The 21,108-nt window shown below is 48.3% G+C and overlaps 1 protein-coding gene across 5 annotated transcripts in view; it reads left to right on the top strand.

Annotated features, from left to right (window-relative positions):
- Positions 1-20,726, top strand: part of PSD2 (pleckstrin and Sec7 domain containing 2) — an 89,192-nt gene extending 68,466 nt beyond the window's left edge. For 4 of the 5 annotated variants that reach the window (XM_029998021.2, XM_029998022.2, XM_029998025.2 and 1 more), the window contains 8 exons: positions 1,483-1,573; positions 2,727-2,770; positions 6,424-6,614; positions 7,811-7,881; positions 14,801-14,958; positions 16,035-16,179; positions 17,255-17,398; positions 18,982-20,726. In XM_029998021.2, coding sequence (XP_029853881.1) covers positions 1,483-1,573; positions 2,727-2,770; positions 6,424-6,614; positions 7,811-7,881; positions 14,801-14,958; positions 16,035-16,179; positions 17,255-17,398; positions 18,982-19,188 — 1,051 coding nt within the window. In that variant the 3' untranslated portion in view covers positions 19,189-20,726. The remainder of the gene's footprint in view (positions 1-1,482; positions 1,574-2,726; positions 2,771-6,423; positions 6,615-7,810; positions 7,882-14,800; positions 14,959-16,034; positions 16,180-17,254; positions 17,399-18,981) is intronic. The other variant, XM_029998024.2, reaches the window with a different exon arrangement.
- Positions 20,727-21,108: the final 382 nt, after the last annotated feature.

Raw genomic sequence — 21,108 nt, 5'->3', positions numbered from 1 at the left:
ATCTGGAGGTGGCACTGACAGGAGGCATAATTAAGAGTATGAGACAGAGCTGCTCAAAGGCAGCGCTGACTCCCTGTGTAGCCAAAGAGTATGTCTGCACACACAGATGGTGGGTGTGTGGGGGGCCGTTGTGGGCTAATCCCAAGGCCTCACTCTTTGCTGATGCTTTCACCTGGGGAGAAGCCTCCAGGTCATCTGTTGTGCATGTTTGTGGGCAGGGGTTTCTGGTGTCAGTCTCTTTCAAGAGGTTATTTTCTTGCACAGAGGACACATCTTGCCCTGCAGGGCACCTCCTATATCATCTGCTGCAGCTTCATCCCCTCTCAGTGACCCAGTGAGGCCCTTCTTCCTCACTGAGTCCCTAAGCAGGCTCCTGGATCCGTTGTTCTTGGCCATCCTCCCAGGTCCTCCTGGATGGCCACCCTGTTGATACCTTGATGCAAAGTCCACCTAGTGTCAGGATGCTGTTGGGATCTTTAGGACCACTGGTGGCAGCTCGTGCTCTCCTCTCACTAACTCCATTGTCCACTCCATGTGATGTCACCACAGGGTCTGTCCTTGGGGACTTCACTCCAGGGTGTGAAGGCTGCAATATGACATGGCACTGGAGACACCTATCTTTCCTTTGTGGTATCAGACTCCTTTTTCTGAACCCTACAATTCTCACTGACTCCTCCACATCTCTGCTCCACTCCTTTGGAGAGGTAGGATTGCAGGGGGAAACTTGCAGAAAGGCTGCCTGCCTCCAGCCCCTCGACCCTTGCAGGCTGAGAGTGACTCACCTGCTATGGTGAGAGGTAAAGGGTTTGGGAAGACAGATGCCACAGACTGATATCAGGGATGCCAGATGACCTGGCAGCATCAGCACCAAATAGTCTTGGCATTAGAACCTTGGCATTGTTCCAGGTTGTGAGATTCTCCCAGTGTATGTGTATTGCCCTCACATGCCACAGTACTCAAGTTCACACAGTACCAGTAGCAGGATCATCTCTTTTCGTAACGGCAATCAAAAATAACAGTTTCTGTGAAGGACAAGTAATTGCCCAACGCTGGCTGTCTTCAGATGCTGACACTGCATACTCACACAATTTCACACACGGCAGGCTTGGAGACACATCCAAGCGTTGCAATTTCAAGGCATTCTGAGTACTTGTCTTGGGTTTTGAGACACAGACTGTGTACCAGGACCAACCTGGAGACCAGAGGTGAGATCACTTAGAAAGTTTGGAGCAAGAGCTAGAGAGGTTATTTTCAGGTGTTTTATCTCCACCATTAAAAAAGAGGTCATTTGAAAGGTTTGGGTGCTGGCATGAGCAAATAAAGCAAAGAGCACAATAGAAAATCAGAGCAGAAGACCTTTCAGCTTTGAGCTCTTGGGGCAAACCCAGGCTTCACCACTACATATAAAATTTTTCTTTAAAAGACACTCTGATTAAAGTCAAAACTCTCCAGAAGTTTAATGAGCTGCTTCTTTGCCTTACAGAATATTGGCAAAAAGATGTCATGTCAACAGTTCATAGCAAACCTGGATGGCCTGAACGATGGGAAGGACTTTGCAAAGGATTTGCTGAAGGTAACATGATATAAATAGACAGTGGGATACTGTCATTATTATTGTAGTGCCACCTAGTCCTGCTGGGACACTCTGAGCCCTTGAATCAGCATTTTCCAGTGCACAATTGTTTCATTAGTAGAATTGTAACCCACATGGATAGCTTCTGCTAACTCACAGTGAGCCACCAGAGGTCTGTTCCCTGGTGGTGTTTTATCCAGATTTGTGTCATATCTGCCTTCAGAGCATAGCAGGGGTCCCTCTGCCCCACGGTAGCTCTGTGATGCAGCAGACAATGTACAGAACAAGGTACCCCCTGCCCCAAATATGACCATCTGGCACTGATACTTTTATCTGCCTTTATTTCCATGTAATTAGATGTAGTGTTCCAACACAACTAGTTCAGTACCATGGGATATTGGTTGAACACCGCAAAGTGAGTATTTTCTCCTTCCACGTGGTTTAACACCACCACTGTTGCCTGCACCTGCTGCAGATCCAGCAATCTGACCTGGATTTTGCTGTATGGAAGGAGGTTGAAACGACCAGTGCCATATCAGGGGTGTCACATCGTGCTTTAGACGACACCCCCACCTCCCAGCAGACGTCACCCTACCCCACCCCTCAGTGTGGTCAGGGCCACCTCCACATTTTGTTTTCCTAGCCCATTCCTGCTTCTTTCTCACTGCCCCAGGGAAGTAACTGCAATTTTGCACAGGAAGAACTGGAAAAGCTGATCCCTAAGGTCATTCATTCCTACCCTGCTTCTCAGAGCAGCATTCAAGCCTCCACTGTCCCTTTCCCCTAGTCAAGACACTGGAGGTGTCTTGGTGTACCCCAGAGTCTTCTAACATCTTTGTGTAGGCCAGGATTCACTCAGGACTAGTTGCAGCACCTAGAATTAGTCAAAAATATCATATACAGGCTCCTGACCAAGGCTGGCTGCCAGATCCCTCTGCTGCTGACGTGTCCAGTCCAATACCTAGCATGGTACATAGACAAAAAAGGGTCGAGCAGGACACCAGTTGTCCGTCTCATTGGGTGGACTTCTCCAGGACAGTTCAGCAAGGAAGGTATCTCTCCAAGAACACAGACAGAGTGTGGAGGAGATGGTCTCCACCACCCAGACATGTCTTCCATGAGAGACACAACTAATACCATGTTCTTGTTTCAGACACTATATAACTCCATCAAGAATGAGAAGCTGGAGTGGGCCATGTAAGTATACGTTAAGCATTTGAGAGAGAGTGTGTCTTTCAAAGTAGCTCACAGGTCTTGAGTCATGTTTTTAGCCCCAGAAGCTCCCAGAACATTTCCTGCCAAGCCCTTAAGCACTGAAGTCCCTCCTGTAGGCAAGTTAGATTTATTTATGGCTTAGACACAAAAGCAGATGGGGAGGTTGGTGGCAGTCAGTGGACACAGGGTCCACAGGCATGATCTAAAGGAAGGGAATGACCTCTTTGTTTACTATTACACGTATAAAATGCTGGTCCCACTCCAGGTGCTTCAGAGGTCTTTGCACAAGGAGCTCAAGATTTGGGGTTATTTTGGTCACTGAGACTTTCCATCTCTTCCACATAGTTTCTTCTGGAAATAGTATCAGAGAATCACTCAGGCAGGAAGGGACCTTGCAAGATCCCCAGGCCAGCTTCCTCCTCGAAGTATGGTCAACACTGAATTCAGACCAGGATGCTCAGGGCTTTGTTCAGTTTGATCCTGAAAACCTCCAAGGATAGAGAACCCACAGCCCCTCTGGATCCATGAACCAATGCTTAATTATTCTGAGAGTGATATTTTTTTCTTATCCATTCGAAACCACTGTTGTTTTGACTTATGCCCACTGTCTCTTGTCCTCCTGTCCTGCACCATAGTGAAGAACCTGGCTTTGTCCGCTTGATAACCTCCTCACACATATTGGAAGGCTGCCATGAGGTCCCCCAAACCCATCTCTTCTCTAGGTTGAACAAGTGCAGTTCCCTTAGCCACTTCTTACATAGCAAGTGCTCCAGTCCCCAGGCATCTTGGTGGCCTCTGCTGAACTCTCTCCTTGTTGATGCCCTTTCCTGTTTTGGGGGCCCAATACTGTTTGCTGTATCAAGATATGATGTAAGGAATGCAGAGTAGAAGAGGATGATCAGTTCTCTTAGCCTCCTCACTGTGCCGCTGTTACACAGCCCAGAATTCTCTTGGCCTCTGTTTCTGCCAGGACACACTGGCTGGCTCCTGTTCATCTTGCTGTTCTCCAGGAGCCCCAGGGCCTTTTCTGCAGAGCTGCTCCCCAGCCAGTCAGCCCCGGCCAACCCTCCTTCAGGACCAGTGCAGTACTAGGGTGTTGCATTTGGTGAGGCTCCTGTCCCTCTGAGCGGTGGCCCTGTACCTCTCATTTTTATGTCGTCCACAAACTCGATGAGATGCTCTCTGTCTCCTCCAGATCATCATCTGTTACTCTGAAACAAGTATGGGAACAGCTAGCATGGTGGCCTCCGTGACAGGTTCACGCAGCACCTTCCTCAGCCCTTCTTCCCTTGCTCTGCTACCCACCCCCTGCCCAGAGCACAGGCCAGGACCCTCAGCAAGGGGTCTGCTGTGCTCCCCAGCCCCAAAGCCTCCCCACCACTGCTGTGGGGAAGCCCATGACAGACCTGGGGCCTTAAGCTAACTCAGTGGACATTTCTCTTCTCCTCCCCTCCCCTCCCCTCCCCTCCCCTCCCCTCCCCTCTCCTCTCCTCTCCTCTCCTCTCCTCTCCTCTCCTCTCCTCTCCTCTCCTCTCCTCTCCTCTCCTCTCCTTCTCTCCCCTCCCCTCAGATCTGTCTTGTCTCCAGACGGTTGTGGAACTGAGCAGGATGTTCTGGGCCATTAGCTCTATCACCTGCTCTTCTCCTCATATTGTCCTGGCCAGAAAAGTGTGTGGAGACAGTTTGATCCTACCTCCCTCCCCAACTACCTGGGTCAAGCTTTGCAGAGCAGGATCCTCCATTGCCAGCCATGCCCCCAATGGCAGCAGTGCTCACTGTGGGCCAGTGTCTCCTTTGGAAAGGACACAGCCAGCCGGTGGCCCTGGAAGGGCGGTGGTTTCTTAGTGGGTCACATAGCATCAGTTTCACTTTAAAAATAATTTTACATGGCATCTATGTGAGAGGAAAGCAGCAATGCCAGCTCTGCAGCAAAGGCCGCATCAGCGGGTCGACGTAGTCGCGAGAGGGAGCCCTGCAGCTCCGCAGAAGGTGCCGGTGGGACAGTTTACATAAGAGGAGTTCAGCAGAAGTGCATCTGCTCGCTGGATGCGGGCAGTGGTTACACAACGCCTGCCAGCACATGTTCCCTGGCTTGAGCACATCCGAGGGATGTCAGCCCCCCGCGATGTCCTGCTGCAGCAGTGCAGTTCCAGTCAGCAGCATCTAGACGCCTCCTCCCACCCCGCTTGTATCCTTGCACCCCCTCATTCACCTCACACTGACCTGGGACCTGCCTTGCTGCAGGGTGTCCTGCTTGGCTGCAGATGGACAGGCTGCAACACGAGAGACCTCTCAGCTCCTCTGCTGTGGGACAGATGCTCCCTGACGTGGGGTACCTGTTTTTCTTTCGGAGGTGTGGCACTGAGTTGCAACCTTGCACAGGCGAGACCCTCTTCTCCCTGCTTGCTTCTGCCTTCTGTCCTTGCCCATCCCAGGGAATGAAATGCCCTTGCTCACAAAGCCCAACTGGACAGGCAGGTATAGGACCACCAGCAAGCAGGAGCTCAGAGGGTGCAGCTCAGAGAACTAAGCCCCGCTAACTCCCCACCCAGGTGCAGTGTCTGGGCTCTGCCTAAGCCTCAGGACTCCTGTGGGTGCTGAGGGCTGAGAAATCATTCTTCTCTTCCAAGAGGTGTCTGATGCTTTGGCCACGTACTTGCTGCAGGTGGGGAAGTGTGGTTTTTTACTGCTTACATCCCAGCTAGTGGATTCATCCCTGAGTCACTCCTCAGCTGAGGTTTGGTCCCAGTCTAATCTGCAACCTAAGGTGACCACTCATACCATTTAGACATTGACATGTATCACACAGGGCAGAAATTCCCTGTTTGCTCTCCCTCCTTAATGTCCCAGGGACACTGGGAAATATCACTTCCCATACAAGTTCTAGTTGCTATTTGCCAGAATATGTTTTACTCCAACCAGGAAGAGGCAGGCTTGGTGGAGTCAGTGGACACTTCCATAATCTGCTCAGCCCGTGCTGCCCAGGGTCCAGGACCAGGAGATCTGTGAGAAGCAGCAGTTTTTATGGAAATGACCATCACTTCTTGCTCTCTGCTGGCCCACCCTGAGGACCCAAATGGGGAGCTGATGTATAACCTATTCCAGGGTTTGTGATTTTTTGATCAAGTGGCCCATCTCCCTAATGTCTGCAGAGCTTTTGCTCCTTAGAGATGCAGAGGACATTCCTCAAGCTCCTTCAGCACCTAGGAGGCCCCAGGGACTGCCTCTCAGAGGTTGAGAAACCCCAGTGATACCTGGTCTGCAGCAAAAGACCTCCTTAAGCTCTGATTTTAGGGCACAAAATTGGAGACTGTCCCTGTGAAATGCCTGTAGTCCTCAGCAATGGTGTGTCTGCTGTTCCCTGGTGTTCAGACAAGCACCCATTCCCTTACCTGTTTTGAGTAACCTCACAGTGGGACCACTGGGACAGTTACCTGCCACCCATGCTCCTCCCAGCTATGTCCAGGTCACCACCGTTGGCACACTCTGTGTGTTACAGTCCCTGCATCTCCTTTCATTTTCTTTCTCTGACTAGCCTTGTAATAAATAACTCTTTAAAACCAAAGCAGATAGTGCACACTGTGACCCAACCCACGTGTCCTCCACTCAATCTCTTCTCTGACTTTGTTTCCAAGTGATGAGGACGAGTTGAGGAAATCACTCTCGGAGCTGGTAGATGACAAATTCGGAGCCAGTGCGAAGAAAGTGACAAGGATTGTTGACAGCAGCAACCCCTTTCTGGACATCCCCCAAGCGCTGAACGCAGTCACCTACAAGCACGGTGTCCTCACACGTAAAACCCACGCAGACATGGATGGGAAGAGAAGTATGTGTTAATGGGACAGGAGGAGATGTGCCCCAGGCAGTACCAGAACCTTGCCCTAGCCTTCTCTCTGGCTCTCCTGCTGAAGGCATTTCCTTACTGCATCCCAGGGAACACAAGAGAGATCCCTAGATCCATGAGTGCCAGGGCAGAGGGAAAGGAGGGTGTTTTGAGGCATTTATAGACATGACTGTTTTCAGGAGGCCTCAGTCTTCCCTTCTCACTGCCAAGGAACCTAACAGTGCCTGTCCCACACAGATAGACCTGGTCTTCCATCCTGTTCATGGGCATAATCCTGAATCCCACACTCCGAGCAATGGGGTGAGGGTGGTTCCACAGCAGTTGTCCACCCCAGCCCTGACCTTGGGGACAGTCTGGTCTTTGAAGCTTTGTTCATGACCATATTCTGCCATATGCTGGAAACAGCTGCCATGTGCTGGCTGGGCAACAGGATGCCTCATAGCTCTGCTGTCAGCATATGGGATTACAGAAAAGGTAAAGGAAAATATATTTGGGAATTGTTAATGAGCAGAGATTAATGAAACCTTGGATAACCCCTTTTGCTAACTGATATGATTGGCCTAGTCACTGCAGCTGATTAAAAGTCTTGAGTAGAGATTACCACCAAAGGCCTCCCTTGCTTCCAGCACTTTCTTAATAGCCCATGCCTGGAGGATTAGCTGTCTTGTGGTGATGTAGATGGCTCCCCTCACCTCCCACCCCTCTCCAGCTTCCAGCAAGCTCTCTGTCCCCAAGTCCATCAAGACGGCTGGTGTTAATGCTCCCTCCTCAGTGGAACAGAAGCTGCCTTATCCAGGGTATGTCTGCCTAACTCATCTGAAGCAGAGGAGCTCAGGGAATGTCTCTGCTCCTCAAGCATTTAGTCCAAGGAACATGAACCTGGGTTTGGAGGAGCAGGCACTTCCTGCATGTGTCCACGGGTACCCCTATACCAACTCATCTCTGGTTTTGACCTGCTTGTGTTCCTGCTGGGAGGCTGCATCTCCCAGCCCATGCCTCTCAAACACATGTCCCTGCAGACAAGCCACTCATAAGCAATAGCTTGGAGGTGTATGAGCTCTGGGCATCACTGCATGCCTCTGGTGTGTCAGGAGAAGGGTTGGTTTTGCCAGAAATGTGAAGGTCAACCAGCACTGGCAGAAGCAGACATATATAATTAAATGTTCTTCCTTTTTTAGCTCCCAGAGGAAGAAGAGGTTGGAAGAAATTTTATGCTGTGCTTAAAGGGACCATCCTTTATTTACAAAAGGTAACCGTGGTGGACTATCCCATAGGCTGTTTCATGCTGTCTCCAAAACAGTCATGCTGTCCTAAGCAGGAGACACATAGATGCAAGTAGAGGTGAATCCATGTCCTAATGCATGCATGCACATCTACAGAGCACCTCCAGAGACCAGTATACAGAACTGGAGGATGCCATCATCTTTGGTGGTGGTGTTCATGCTAAGGGCACTATTCACATCCTGAAAAAAGGGCTATACAGAAGTATGAAAGAGGGAATATTGAGGCAAGATTTCTGCAGAAGTGTCCCAGCAAGTAGGAGCTGTTGGGGAGGATGAATGAACAGGTGATACGGAATAGGTGAAATAGGATGTTGGAGAGACATGCAATAGGAAGCTGAAGAGGTGGAGCATCAGACCAGTCTTATCCTGCCTATTGTTTTATTTGCTGGCATAGATCTGATTATGAGCAGCTTCATTGAGTCTGGTGTGGACCATGCTTAAAGTTTCTCTTCTCCTTCAGGACCTTGCTGAGCTGGGTCCTTCCATGGCTTGCCAAGTGACACTTTCTGCCTCTCTTCATCTCTGTTTGTTCTGTAGCCACCTCTAGTCAACACAAGTATGAATCCCAGGTCCTCATGGGAGGCAAAGTCACCATGGAAGGGCTTCCCTGCATGCTATAGCATTCAGCTCTCTGCCTTTCAAGACACTTGGATGCTAGGAGGATTTCCATGGATAGTCTATTCTGTGGGAAAATCCAAGGAGCCTGGATAGGGGCTCACTTGAATGTCAGTGTGAGCCAGCCAGGGATGCCAAATGTCTGTTCATCATGCAACAGCATAACCCACTGAACTAGGTCTGAACTACCTTAGTAGCACATGCTGTGCAGTAACCCATTGAACTCACCTTGCTGGAACAGCACTCCCTGTGGGTAGATGTTTCTATGTATTGCAGTATTATCTCCAAAGCAATGTCAGTAAACAAACATTGGATTATATAAGAAAGGCAGAAAGATCCTCAGGGCAGCACGGAATTATGACTCAGAGCTTGTAGCACACCCCAATGATTCTCGTGTTTTGCCAGATTCTATGGCACATGTCACAAAGCCAACAGAAATCTGGCAGCAGCTGATCGTAATTTACGGTACGGGTTGCTCTTAGCCAAGTGGTATTTTTACAGCCTTGCCACTCTCTCCTGCAGCTGAGGGAAGCTGCAGCATACAGGAGAGCCCAGATCTCCAGCCCTCTAAGTGTGGCATTCTTCAAGTCAGTGGCACTCTTACATCTCAGTCTCTTGTCTTGTTAAAAGTCTCCACAAAGGGTCCACCAAAGAGGTCCTCATGCTGACCATGGGTGATGCATGAGGATTTAACTTGTACAGCGCTACCATCAACATTTAATTTTATGACAGTTTTTCTATGGGAAAAAAAACCAATTTCATCAAAATCACAGGAACCATTTAGATCTAAATGAATTTTTCACCAAAGACTTCTAGGGCATGTCTCTTGGGATGAGTCTGTTGAGGGGGTATATATTTGGAATGAAATACACTTTCAGGACAGAATTTTCTTCCCATGCTAGACCAAAATCCAGATTAGTGGAGATTTTCTTGACTGCTTGGACAGCACTAGAAGGAGCCATGAAGCCAACACTGAGTGTCATTGCTGCTGATGGGGCAGAGGGGTTGGGTTTTCTTTGCTGTACAAGGCTAGCAGCAGTAACCAGCCAGACTGTTATATTACCATAGTTCATTATGTTACTACTAGGTGTTTAGAATTTAAAAAGAGAGTGAGGATGAGATTGATGTGGCAGTTAGAAGGCCAATGTTCTTGTCTAGATGACCTTCAGGAGCAAATGGTTAAGAGACCGAGGGCTTTCTTTACGAACAAGGACTGAAGAAGAAAAATACCTAAGATTTGGCTAGGTTATGAAAATGTCTGATAAATAACAGCCATGACTGATGTGTAATTAGCAGGAGGGACTGGAATTGCCAAGGGTGCCCCAAGGAAGTAGCATTTGGAACAACAACAAAAATTAACCTGAGGAATGCTTGGGCAAAGGATTTGGGCAAAGAGGGGTTTCTTAGTCATGAGCTGCTGCCAGACTGTATATGGTCCTCTTCAGAGGATTCCTTGGGCTGGGCTTGGCTGTAGACAGTGTCTATCATCAGGCTTGCAGAGACCGGACAGAAGGATGAGACCACAAAGACAAAGTCCTTGCCCTGCCACTTCCAAATATTCCCAGCACCACAACAGAGAGTGGATAAACATCCATCTTCCCTGTCAATTCTTAGTGCAATTTCTTGCCTATGGGGTGGTTTGCAGAGCAAAAGAGTTGCACAATACAGGAAGGAAATGGTGTGCAGCCTCCCAAGCTCTCAGTGGAAGATGCCTGCAGATAAACATAAGGTAGAAGCTGGCTTGAGCACAAATCACTGGGAAAAGATTTTCTGATGTGAAGATAGAGGAGAAAGTACCTGCTTCCAGACTCACCTGATGCCATGGAACACAGGTTCAGCCTGTTCCAGTTTTTTGCTCAGACCAAACCAAGGATCTAGGCTTTAATAGGAAATTCCCCTAAGTTTAATAGGAAACTCTTCTCAATTTGGTTTTGGGGAGCAAGTTGAGTAGACATAAGAGTGAGTGAGGGAAGGAGGCGGGAAGGAAGCCCTGGGGAGGTAGGTGTGTAGAAAGGAGGAATGGCCAGATACAGAGAGAGGTGGACATAAGATAGGCAGAAGAATGGGTAGGTGGGTGGACAGGTAGAAGTCAGTCTGTTAGAAGCAATTCAGGCAGCAGCCATAAACCTGCTGATGTAGAGATGTCACATGTCATTGACTCGCCAGTGTTAATTGCTGGATTAGCGTGTTCTAGCATAGTCTGCTGAAGCAATTGCTTGATCCCCTAAAGGGATGCAGCACAGTCTTGAGGAAGAAATGCAGGTTTGGGAGCAGGGCACACCTCTCCTGTGCTCTAATCTGCACTGGGCATTGACTCACTCCATGGCCTTTGGCAACTTACTTCACCTCTGTGAAATGGGGATAATAACCCTTAATCACCACACATAGAGGGGTGTTGAGAGGAATGATGGAGAGCTATAAAGCATGCAATGCTTTTATATGGAAGTACTGGAAAGGGTGCAGGTCTTCCCACAGGGTCTGCCCTTGCAGCCCCCAACCATGAAGGAGTTCTCAGCACATCCCTGAGCCATGGATGCTGTTCCATGGAGGCAGGCCCTTGCCGTGGTAGTGCTACTTGGAGCGCTAAGTTCATGACCAGACTGAAAAGGGTGCAGTGGTTACTTTTCCTCATTAAATGGTTTCTTTAGGCTGGTAGATGTGAGCTGAAGAAAAGGAAAAAGAGGAAAACCCACTCACAAGCGAGAGCATGAGAAATCTCTGTAGCTCTATGTCCATATTCACATCACTGCTCAGGGCTGGTGCTGAGTCCAGAGGAGAGGGCAGCAGGACCAATACACTGGACTCTCTCACCCCATCCAGGTGCCCTATGAAGGCAGGCCCAAGAGATCGATGCCTTTTCTTGAAAAAACAAGCTTTGAGCTGGGGAGCTCATTTCAATTGTGGATCTCCCACCACCCGCTCACAGAGGTGGGCGGTAGGGGAGAGCTGGCATCAGAAGAGTGAACCAAAGACACCATGGAGCACTGCCATGGCAGAAGCTAAGCCCAGACAAGGGGGTGGTTGTGCATGTCTAAGCAGAGCCTTTGTGCGGGCAGGAGAGGCACATGAACGGCGAGTCTGTGTACACCATCAACGTTAAAAACTGAAAGTGAATGAAATTAATTTAGAGGGATTTCAAAACAAAACATCCACACTTGGGCTCAATTCCTGCAGAAGATAGCCCCAAAACAGACCCTGAAAATTGCTGACCCCCACCATCCTACACCTGGAGAATCGAGGGAAAAATAGACATGTCACCATTCTAGGGCTGGGGGCTAAGTGCAACTGGAAGGGTGTGGCATAGCATACCTTGCCCATTTCCCAGTGACAGGTACCTGTGTGAACAGTGCAGGAGACATAAGACAAAAATTCAACAGCCCTGTGATACCAAATTAACTCCTTTGCAAGGAAATGTATGGCAGGATAACACCATGAAAAAAGTGAGAGTGAGGTTAGCAGTACTATAGCATGGACTAACCATTGCCTGAAGTTCCTCCAAATATGATACTGCTTTTGTTTTAGTATAAATGAGTTTCATTGAGATTTAAACCAGAATTCCTTCACTGAAAGCGTCTGTGTTACTATTATGTTTTTGGACACATCTCTTCCTCAGCAGGAGTTTATGCACACACTTAAACTTACATCAAAGCTCAGAAAAGGAGTGAGGCAAAATGTAGAGAAGCTGCTGGGAGCTTTGCAGCAGAGCTGACATGCTTTACTGAAGGGCAATGGGATTATTCTCCAGGGGAAGGCTACGCAGTGTAGCCTACATTACGGTGTAAGTGCTGGGCACTGTGACAGCTCCAGCCATGTGTGCATGGCATCATGCAGCCTTGGAGCTGTTTGTGGAGGCTGCCTGTTTAAGAGAACCTAGAGGTGTCCCAGTATCGGCAGCAGTACATATCATCATGATTACTGCAGCACAGGCATTAAAATGAACTTCCTGGCAGAGCCAGCCCATGCAGAAGGGAGCCTCCAGCACCATGCACTCCTGCAAACAGCCTGTTTCCACCAGCAGTGAGGCAGAAGGTAGAAAGAACCTGCTTGGTTGAACCTTACACTGATTTACTGAGCCCAGTGTTAGAAAAAGAAGATTTGGCTTTTCCTTACAGCTACATTGATGCCTGTGAGCCTGAAATCAGTAGAGGCAATACACGATGATACCATTCAAGGTGAAGATCTGCATTAATCAAACCGGTTTGCAGCCATGGCAGTTTCTCCTTGTCACGTGCCATTAAGCCTAGCTATTTGCACAGTATTTTCAGAAAACTTATCTTGAAATAAGAGATCGTGGGCATCACAGCCAGATTTATTCAGATCCAAAGAGCTTCAGCCTTGAAAAACATCCAGAATTGGAAGTCTCTACAATGTATGATGCCTGAGTGGCAATGTCTTCCTCAAGCAACTATTTCTCTCCAAGTGGGGTAACATATTAGGTCCTCATAAGGCAAAGCACGTGTTTTTCTTTGTTAAAAGGCTAACAGCCCATTCCTCTGCCTACTGAAATCCCCACTGTGGAAAGGTCATCTATACTGCCCTGCGGCGTAGCCCATCTGAATGTCATCCTGAACGCAGGGTGCCTGCAGCACCAACCCCTTCCTCTCCTGGAAAGCCAGGGCTTTTCTCTGGGGTTCACCCTTAAGAAGGAAGTTGCATGAGCCAGGAGCCCATGCCAGACATTTCTGGGCTCTGGGCCCCATGGCATTTCTTCTGCACAAGGCCAAGTATCACATGTTGGTGAACACAGTATGGCAACCACTCTCCCAGATGGGATGATTGCTTCAAAAAAGGAGGGAAGGAAATGCTTCAGAAGCTTATTTCCCATCAGGAGCAAGGGTCTGGGTGAGTCACATCTATGGGCTGGGGAGTGCTGGCCCCTGGGCTCTGAAGAGCAACAGAGGAGAGACCTTTCTGACCCTACACCAGAGAACAGCCTTACAGATCAGGGTTAGCAACCAGGGAGACTGTAGCATGGCTTTTCCCTGAATGGCTGTATTTGTACCACCAGGACAGAGGAAAAAAACATCTTTTTGCAAATTTGCACAACAGACCAAGCTCTAGCTTAAAAGCTAAGGAAGGGCTGGGAGACATAGACCACCACCATTGGACAGAGCTGCCCCTGTGCTGACAGCCAAGGACAGTCAAGGAAATCAAAACATAAGGGCAAATTAGTCCTGTAGGTTTGCACTGTAATCAGCAGGGCAAGGCAGGCCCTTCCAGGGACACCCTGTCTTGACATGGTGTCTTACATGGTGTCTAACATGGTCAGGGGTGGTGGTTTGTTTTAGCCAGGGCCAGGTTTTCTTATATCCACCTATCTATGTGTGCATGCATCCATCCATCTTTCCATCCTTCCATCCCACCACCCAGCTGGACCAGCTGTTGAGCTGGCAAGGGTGCAGAGTGGAAGGGAGGGTATCACTTTAACTGGCTGGGAGCTCAGTCACTGGGAAAGCAAAGGGTAAACAGAGGATTGATTGAATTCCTTTTTTTCCTAAAAAGTGCTGTGCCAAGATCATCCTTTTAGAATCCCGTGTTTGGCATTTTCTATCTGTTTATAAAATATATACGTATATAGTTATTGCTACATTCCCTACTTGTGTGAAATTGTCCTTCATTGGAGAAAGTAAAGCAGGAATACAGGGAATGCTGCTGCAATTTGCAAGTGCCAGCCTAATGAATTACATGAGAGACCATGCCAAAGGGGCAAACATACTAATGAGACCAAGCATGGTTCAGGTGGGCCACGCTCAGTCTGACAACTGCCCAGCTAGACCCACACCTGCACAGAGATGTACTGGCTGCAGGAATGCTGCTGTTCCAGGGCTGCCCGAGACGGTGCAAAACCTGAGCCCAGATCCTCCACCACACAAAGCTGCAGCACCAGGGCAGGCACTCACTCATACCTGCCAATGACTGGGAGTTGCATCCCGGCTTGAGCTCTGTGCTCTGGGTGAAGTTCTGCAGAAACCTGGCCCTGTCTTGTACCTTCCCCCAAAGCCCCAGGCTTGTGCTGTGTTAGAGATAACTATTGATAATTACATTTAAAACTTTCATCTCCTTCTTCACATCTTCCCAGTGAACTTAATGATGGAAGAAGTTGCCAGATGTTAATTATTATCATTATCAGCTCCTAGCATTTACTGTACAAAGCAGTGCTTTTCCTGGTCTCAGCACTCTGTGATTATAGCACAGAGACAAAGGCAGGTTCATTAAAGTAGCCCGCAAATGTTAGTGTTGTCATTATCCAATTAACGTTCCTCTTCACAGGATGAATATAAACCTGACAAAGACCTCTCTGAAGTGGATCTGAAAAATGCCATCCGTGTGCACCACGCCTTAGCCACGAAAGCCTCTGACTACAGCAAGAAGTCCAATGTGCTCAAGCTGAAGACAGCTGACTGGAGAGTCTTCCTCTTCCAGGCCCCGTAAGTACCAGCTCTTCCCACAGACCCTGGACTGGCAGCCTGGCCTCCAGCCACCACCAGACTCCCTCCAACCTGGCCAGATCAACACACACATTAGGGGAAAAATCTGGGGGGGAAGGAGGGTGCTGAGCAGGAAGGTTAAGGGTGAGGTCTGTAGGGCTGTGCAAAGGACTTGGTCACAGGGTCAGTTTCTACCTGTCACTCTTGGTAGCTGTGTGTCAGTCCTGGAGGTCCTTTCTTTCTGTCACCAAGGTGGGCTGGAATGTAAAGGGCTGAGTAAAGGGCTCACCTTACTAACTTCTATTGTCAGTCTGTGGAAGGGAGAAAATCTATGTGGTACATTGAACTAGGGAGCTGATGGTTCCTCTCATCAGCTGTTGATGGCGAAACTGTCTAAAGCTCATTAAAGAAGTCTCCCCAGCCAGGCTAGATCTTCTTTCTTCCTTAGTCCATTGCAGAGGAAAGTTGCTCTGCTAGTAAGTGTCATGTGTCATCACCAAGAGTCGTCTTCTGTCTGATGTTTTCCTTGTTTACTGCTGAGATAGGTGACATTGTCTGTAAGTTGGGCTGGGGTACTAACATCAAGCTAAAGCTTGACATCTGAATTTGTGCAGTGAAAGCCCACTTGAAAGCTGGGGGAAGCAGTGCCTGAACAGATCTGATGAGGGACCCTGGGCAGTGTCCCATGAATGACACAAATGAGGGATCCACCCTGCTCTGTGGGACCTCTGTTGTTTGCCTCCCACTCTCCAAAGAGCAGGATATCCTTGGCCCTTTTCACCATGCTATCTCTCCCCAGCTTCTCAGGGAATGCAATCCGAGCTGATGAGGAAGACAGGACTGCCAGGGCTTCAAGAGGCAGACAACAGCCTTGAAATCATTAGGGCCCTGTAAAGGAGCCAATTAGGCCAGTGTTTTCCTCTGTTCACAACTCAGGGTGGCATAGAAATGGCTTCAAAGCAAGGCCACTGATGGGTCTCCTGAGAGCGGGTGGCTCCAGGGCTGTTCTGAGCTGGTTGGTCCTGGCTCAGGAGCATTTACAGACATCCTCTCTCTTCTCCCTTCCTCCATAACAGAAGCAAGGAAGAAATGCTCTCCTGGATCCTGCGAATCAACCTTGTTGCTGCCATTTTCTCTGCCCCAGCCTTCCCAGCTGCAATCTGCTCCATGAAGAAGTTCTGCCGCCCGCTCCTGCCCTCATCCATGACCAAGCTGTGCCAGGTAACATGTGAAAGAAGGAGAGATGGAGGGGTGCCCAGCACTCAGCCAGCCCTTCAGCATGCAGCTCAGGCTGAGCCCATCTGCAGCTCCTGCAGCTCCTGCCTGATAGACACATTCAGGTGTTCAGGGCAGGAACAGGGGAGTGGAGTGGGCAACTTGGACAGACCGTGGGATGATTGTCTGGCCAATGCTTCCTTTGCAATGGCTATAAAGCAACCTTATGCACACATACCTCCCTGTATGGCTGTTGATTCTGGCTTGCTTATTGTTCTTTGCCCATCACATCCCAGCACCTTTCTGTTGCTGGAGTTAAAACAGCTGGTGCTACTGAGCGCAACAGCTGGCAACAGCCCTGGTTTATTTTATAATCTGGCACTCAGAAGTGGCACCCTGTTGTTTCTCAAGCCGAAAAGCCACAGACAAAGGGGGAGTCTGAGTCTCGCTGGGGAAGGTTTTCTGGAAGCAAGGGGGCACGGTGCACCAGTCCATGGCTGCCTAAGGCTCAGTTAACCAAGAGCAATGGGCAGCTGCCACCCAAAGAGTAGCTTTTGTTTGCACTGTCCAGGGAAAGCCCAACATGCCTTAGCACTTCCAGAAAGTAGGGACGCATTACTACTGGCCCCCAGCAAAGGGGAGGACAGCCTGAAATGTCAGGGCAGAGATACAGCTCCTATCTGCTGAACCAGATGTGGCCAGTTGTCACCTTTCTCAGAGCCCAGGTGAGGAGGGTACTTTTACCTCAAAAAAAGAGCAGGATGAGCAGCTCTTGGGACACTTCTGGTTCTGCCTGGTTGTTAAAGGATGCAGAGCATTTCGTGTTTATGATGCTAAAGAAGCCCAGGTGCCAGAGAAATCCACTCTTGGCACTTGCAATACATGGGTTTTAATCTTACTCAAATACCTGTTGTTCAGCTGCTCCTTATCAGATGAATTTGCAAATGTACTGCACACCTTTGTCTCCAGCACAGTAGCTAAGCTTACATCTTTGTGGAGACAGATCCCAGATCAACAGATAGGCAGTGCACTTGGGTGTTGCACTCCTACGTTTTAATACCTGACACGCTTCTCTCGGCAGGAGGAACAGCTGAGGTCTCATGAAAATAAAATGAAGCAGATTGCAGACGAATTAGCAGAGCATAAATTACATCCTGTAGAGAAGAGCCTCAAGTCAAAAGAGGCTGAGGAATACAGACTCAAAGAACATTACCTAATATTTGAGGTAAAGGAACTTTCATCTTTTCTGTGATAAATGATACCTTGGTTGATTGAGGAGAACTAAGAACTCCAGAGTGGATGCTGTGAGCCTGGGAGAGTGTGAAAGGAGAGAGAAGGAAGAGGGTTCACAAGCTGGATGGGTGTCTTGGGCAGCAGCAAGCCTCACTGTTTTGCACTGAAGCTAAAAAAAGAAATAACAGACATTTCCTCCCCTCTGTGATTTCTAACCAGAGGAGGGGAAAACTGATGAGAGAAATAAAATCTTCCTTTACTGTGCTGAAACTTGACATTTCCACAGGTCCTAAGTAAGGAAGTGGTTCAGTTCTTGGTGTGCATCAGTCTTTTTCAGCAACATTAATAAAAAGCTGAAGGAATCCCTGGGAGAATTAATCTTGTTTTGCTGCAACCTTTTCTGTAAATAAAGCCAAAACTAGCATTACAGCTGATTACAGACTCTTTGAGGATGCATGTAGCTAAGTTTAAACTCTCTGCAAAGTCTAAGAAGCATTTAGTTGTGGGAGTAATTGGATATTTTGTTCCAGTGAGAGTTGAGCAGAAGGTGTGATTCCTGCCACATAGGTATCAGTGGGAAGGGACTGCTGGAGGCTTCTACTCCTGCTTCCAGCAGGAGCTTGGATTATTCCCACTATTAGCCCAGGCTGAGTGTGTTATTTTGTGGCAGAGTCAGAAATCTCCAAGGATGGAAATGTCCCACCTCCTTCCACATACCAGGGCTGCACCACCCTTTTGTGTAACACCCAGCCTGACTCTCCAAAGCCACAGTTTCTGGCTGCTGGTTCCCTTGCCTTTGTACCAACCCTTCAAATAGTTGCTTGCTGCTGCCTCCTGTTTTCCAGACATCTTGTTTGGGATGCCTGCAGAGAAGTCTCCATCTGAGCATTTTCTTTAGGCTGCCTTTTCAGTCTGCAAGGAGAAGTTGGCACTTCCAGAGCATAATTAATCTCATCTGTCTTATGAGATGTGCTCTAGAAATGTTTGTTTCTCTGTGCTTACAAAGAAGTGAGTATAGGCTGCCTCTGAGATGTTAGGGGAAAGAACGAGTATTACCCAAGTCCATAAAAAGAGGTCCCATGTAGCCTTGGAATAAAGGTGCCAGGCAGAGAGAAGATGCCTCCCTTTATGCTGTGCTCTGTGAGGAGCAATGGGGGCACAACTCAGCAATAACAAGTGAATCACTGGATGGAAACAATGGCAAGCAGAAGTATTTGAATCAATCGAGGGGAACTCCTAAGTCAGGAAAGAGCAGATCTGTTGGTCTGGTTTCACCTCCAGTATCTGCCTCATACAATCAGAATGGCAGTCAAGATCCATAACAGCAACTGGAGAGTGTTGCACAACCCTGCCCTTTCTCCTCAACCCTTTCAATGATGGGTTGATCAGTCTTTGCAGACTTTGCGTAGACCAGGCATTGTGCTGTGGTTAAACAGTACTTGTTGGGTGTGATTAGTGGGATCCTGACAATATAGGATGGGTTTTCCTGCAGTATGCAGATGCATTGCCTCTGCTTTCCATGCATGCCATGGCCTGTCCCTGTTCCCAGGCTCTCTGTTCCCTCTTTCCCTGCAGAAGAGCCGCTATGAGACATACATCAACCTGCTGTGCATGAAGATAAAAGTCGGGACAGATGACCTAGAGAGAATTGAAACCAGTTTCTTCAAGGTGGAAGCTGATGACATTGCTTTGCGGAAGACACATTCAAGCCCTTCCTTGAGCCAAGGGCACATGTCCATCAGCTGTAAGGTGGAAAAGGACATTTTAGAGCAGAACACTTAACAAGGAATGCGTGCACAGCGGGGATGAACCGGCGATGCTTTGCGCTCCTGGACTAGATCGATGAGCACAATTTTACCTAGGAAATTACATGAGCAAAACCATAGACGTGTACAACATGGTGATTGCTCTAGTGAAAGAAATCAAAGAAGCTTTAGTTGACACTCTCTGGCAACGCTCTGACATTTCAGCATCATAGACATGCCATCTCTTCTTCATCCCCAACAGCACCAGTGGCTTTTCTTTCCCTCCTACCGCAGCCTGTACAACAAAGGGATATGCTGGTTCTCCAAGGGCCAGGTTGCTCTTTTCTCCACTAGCCCTCTCTCTCCTCCTCCTTATCTTCCTGGAGTCCCCACCGGTTCATGTCCACAGTTCCTGGCAGTGCAGGAAACTCAGCCGAGATGACAGTCTGTGGCACCACCAGCACTCCCAGAGAAGGGCACAGAGTGGCAGGGAGCATGTCCCTCCCCCAAGAGGAGCACCATTCAGCACATCGCGATAGGATGGGTGTCATGAGCTAGTCACCGACCGAACGAGAGACGTCTTCAGCACAGCATGTGGGAATGTCATCTGCCCATGGCAGGAGAGGCCTGAAGTGCCCTCTGTCACCTTATCCTTTTTTATATATATATATATACATATGAATATATATAAATAAATATATATATATATAAGGAAACTTTAATGTAGGTTTTTAACCTCAGTGTGCAAGTGAAGGCAAGCTGCCTGGGGAAGACACTAGGGACCATGGAGGGTCTGACCAGCCCACCAGGATGTTTTAAAAATTGCAGTAGCCTATGTATCTTTTTTTTGTTCCTCCTTTTTTTATTCAAATGGAAAGCCCACCTGGCTTTGCTGTGAAACATCACTCTCCTGTACCTGCTTGTTCAGACAAACTGGCCAAGTGGCTGCTTATTTAGCATCCATGGTGTCCGCCACTTTGGCTTTGAGGCGCAACTGGAGCCATGCTTCAGATCCAGCTGAACCTTTGTGTGCAGGAGCAATTCCACCTGCCCATCAATGTTGTACTTCCTCCATTTTGCAATGCACACGCTATACTCTTTTAAGCGGGGAATTGTGTTTCTGTTCCTTTCTGCTGTCTGTGGTCCAACGATTTACTGTTGTGCTAGAAGTGATTCCTCTGCATTTCAATGCCATGACTGTCCTCCCACAGTTTATTTATTTATTTCACTGTTTGGTTTGGTCCTTTATCTCAAATTGCTTTTCTTTCTGCTAGATGCATTCACAGTAATCAAGTTCCAGTTTTGAAGGATCTTGTAGCTGCTAATTACAGTCATTTATTGTTTATATTTTGCAGCATTTTTTAAACAAAGAAAATAAGATTTATTTGGACCTTCAGCATTTGACAGCCTATGGACTACTGTTTTCCATGATGGTTCATGACACTAAAAAACCTCTGCCCAACTTTGTCACCTCTTCTTTTATCTGTTTCTTTGTACAGTTTGATAGTTCATTTGAAATGATGCACTAAGGATCATGTAAAAAAGAATAACAATAAAGCTGAATCTGTTGGTAAAGAGAATTGGTCTGAAGTACAGTTCCACCATGTGCTGGACTGGTCCCAGACTTCATGGCACTAGATGGCCAGGCTGACACAGATGTCCATCAGCGCCTGCTGCATGAAAGCCAGGTTCCTACGGACAGACAGCACCAGAAAATTGCAATGCCTTTCCATGAGTGGGGTACCAGCCCACCCATCCTCCTGGGTGCTGAAAGCAGTGGCCTGCCCGTGCTTTGGATGGTTGGCTCACCCGTGGGGCAGCTGTGGACAGATGGGCTGCTTTGGGAACACATCCAGGTAACTCTTCCCTCGGTCTGGTGCATCCCAGGTCTGTCTGTCCACATGCACCCTAGAGGTTTATGGGAGGAGAAAGATACCAACATCTGCATTGGTGGTTG

Source organism: Aquila chrysaetos, chromosome 22 (genome assembly GCF_900496995.4).
Source record: "Aquila chrysaetos chrysaetos chromosome 22, bAquChr1.4, whole genome shotgun sequence".
Taxonomy (NCBI): domain Eukaryota; kingdom Metazoa; phylum Chordata; class Aves; order Accipitriformes; family Accipitridae; genus Aquila; species Aquila chrysaetos.
This window is presented reverse-complemented; position numbering and strand designations above follow the sequence as displayed.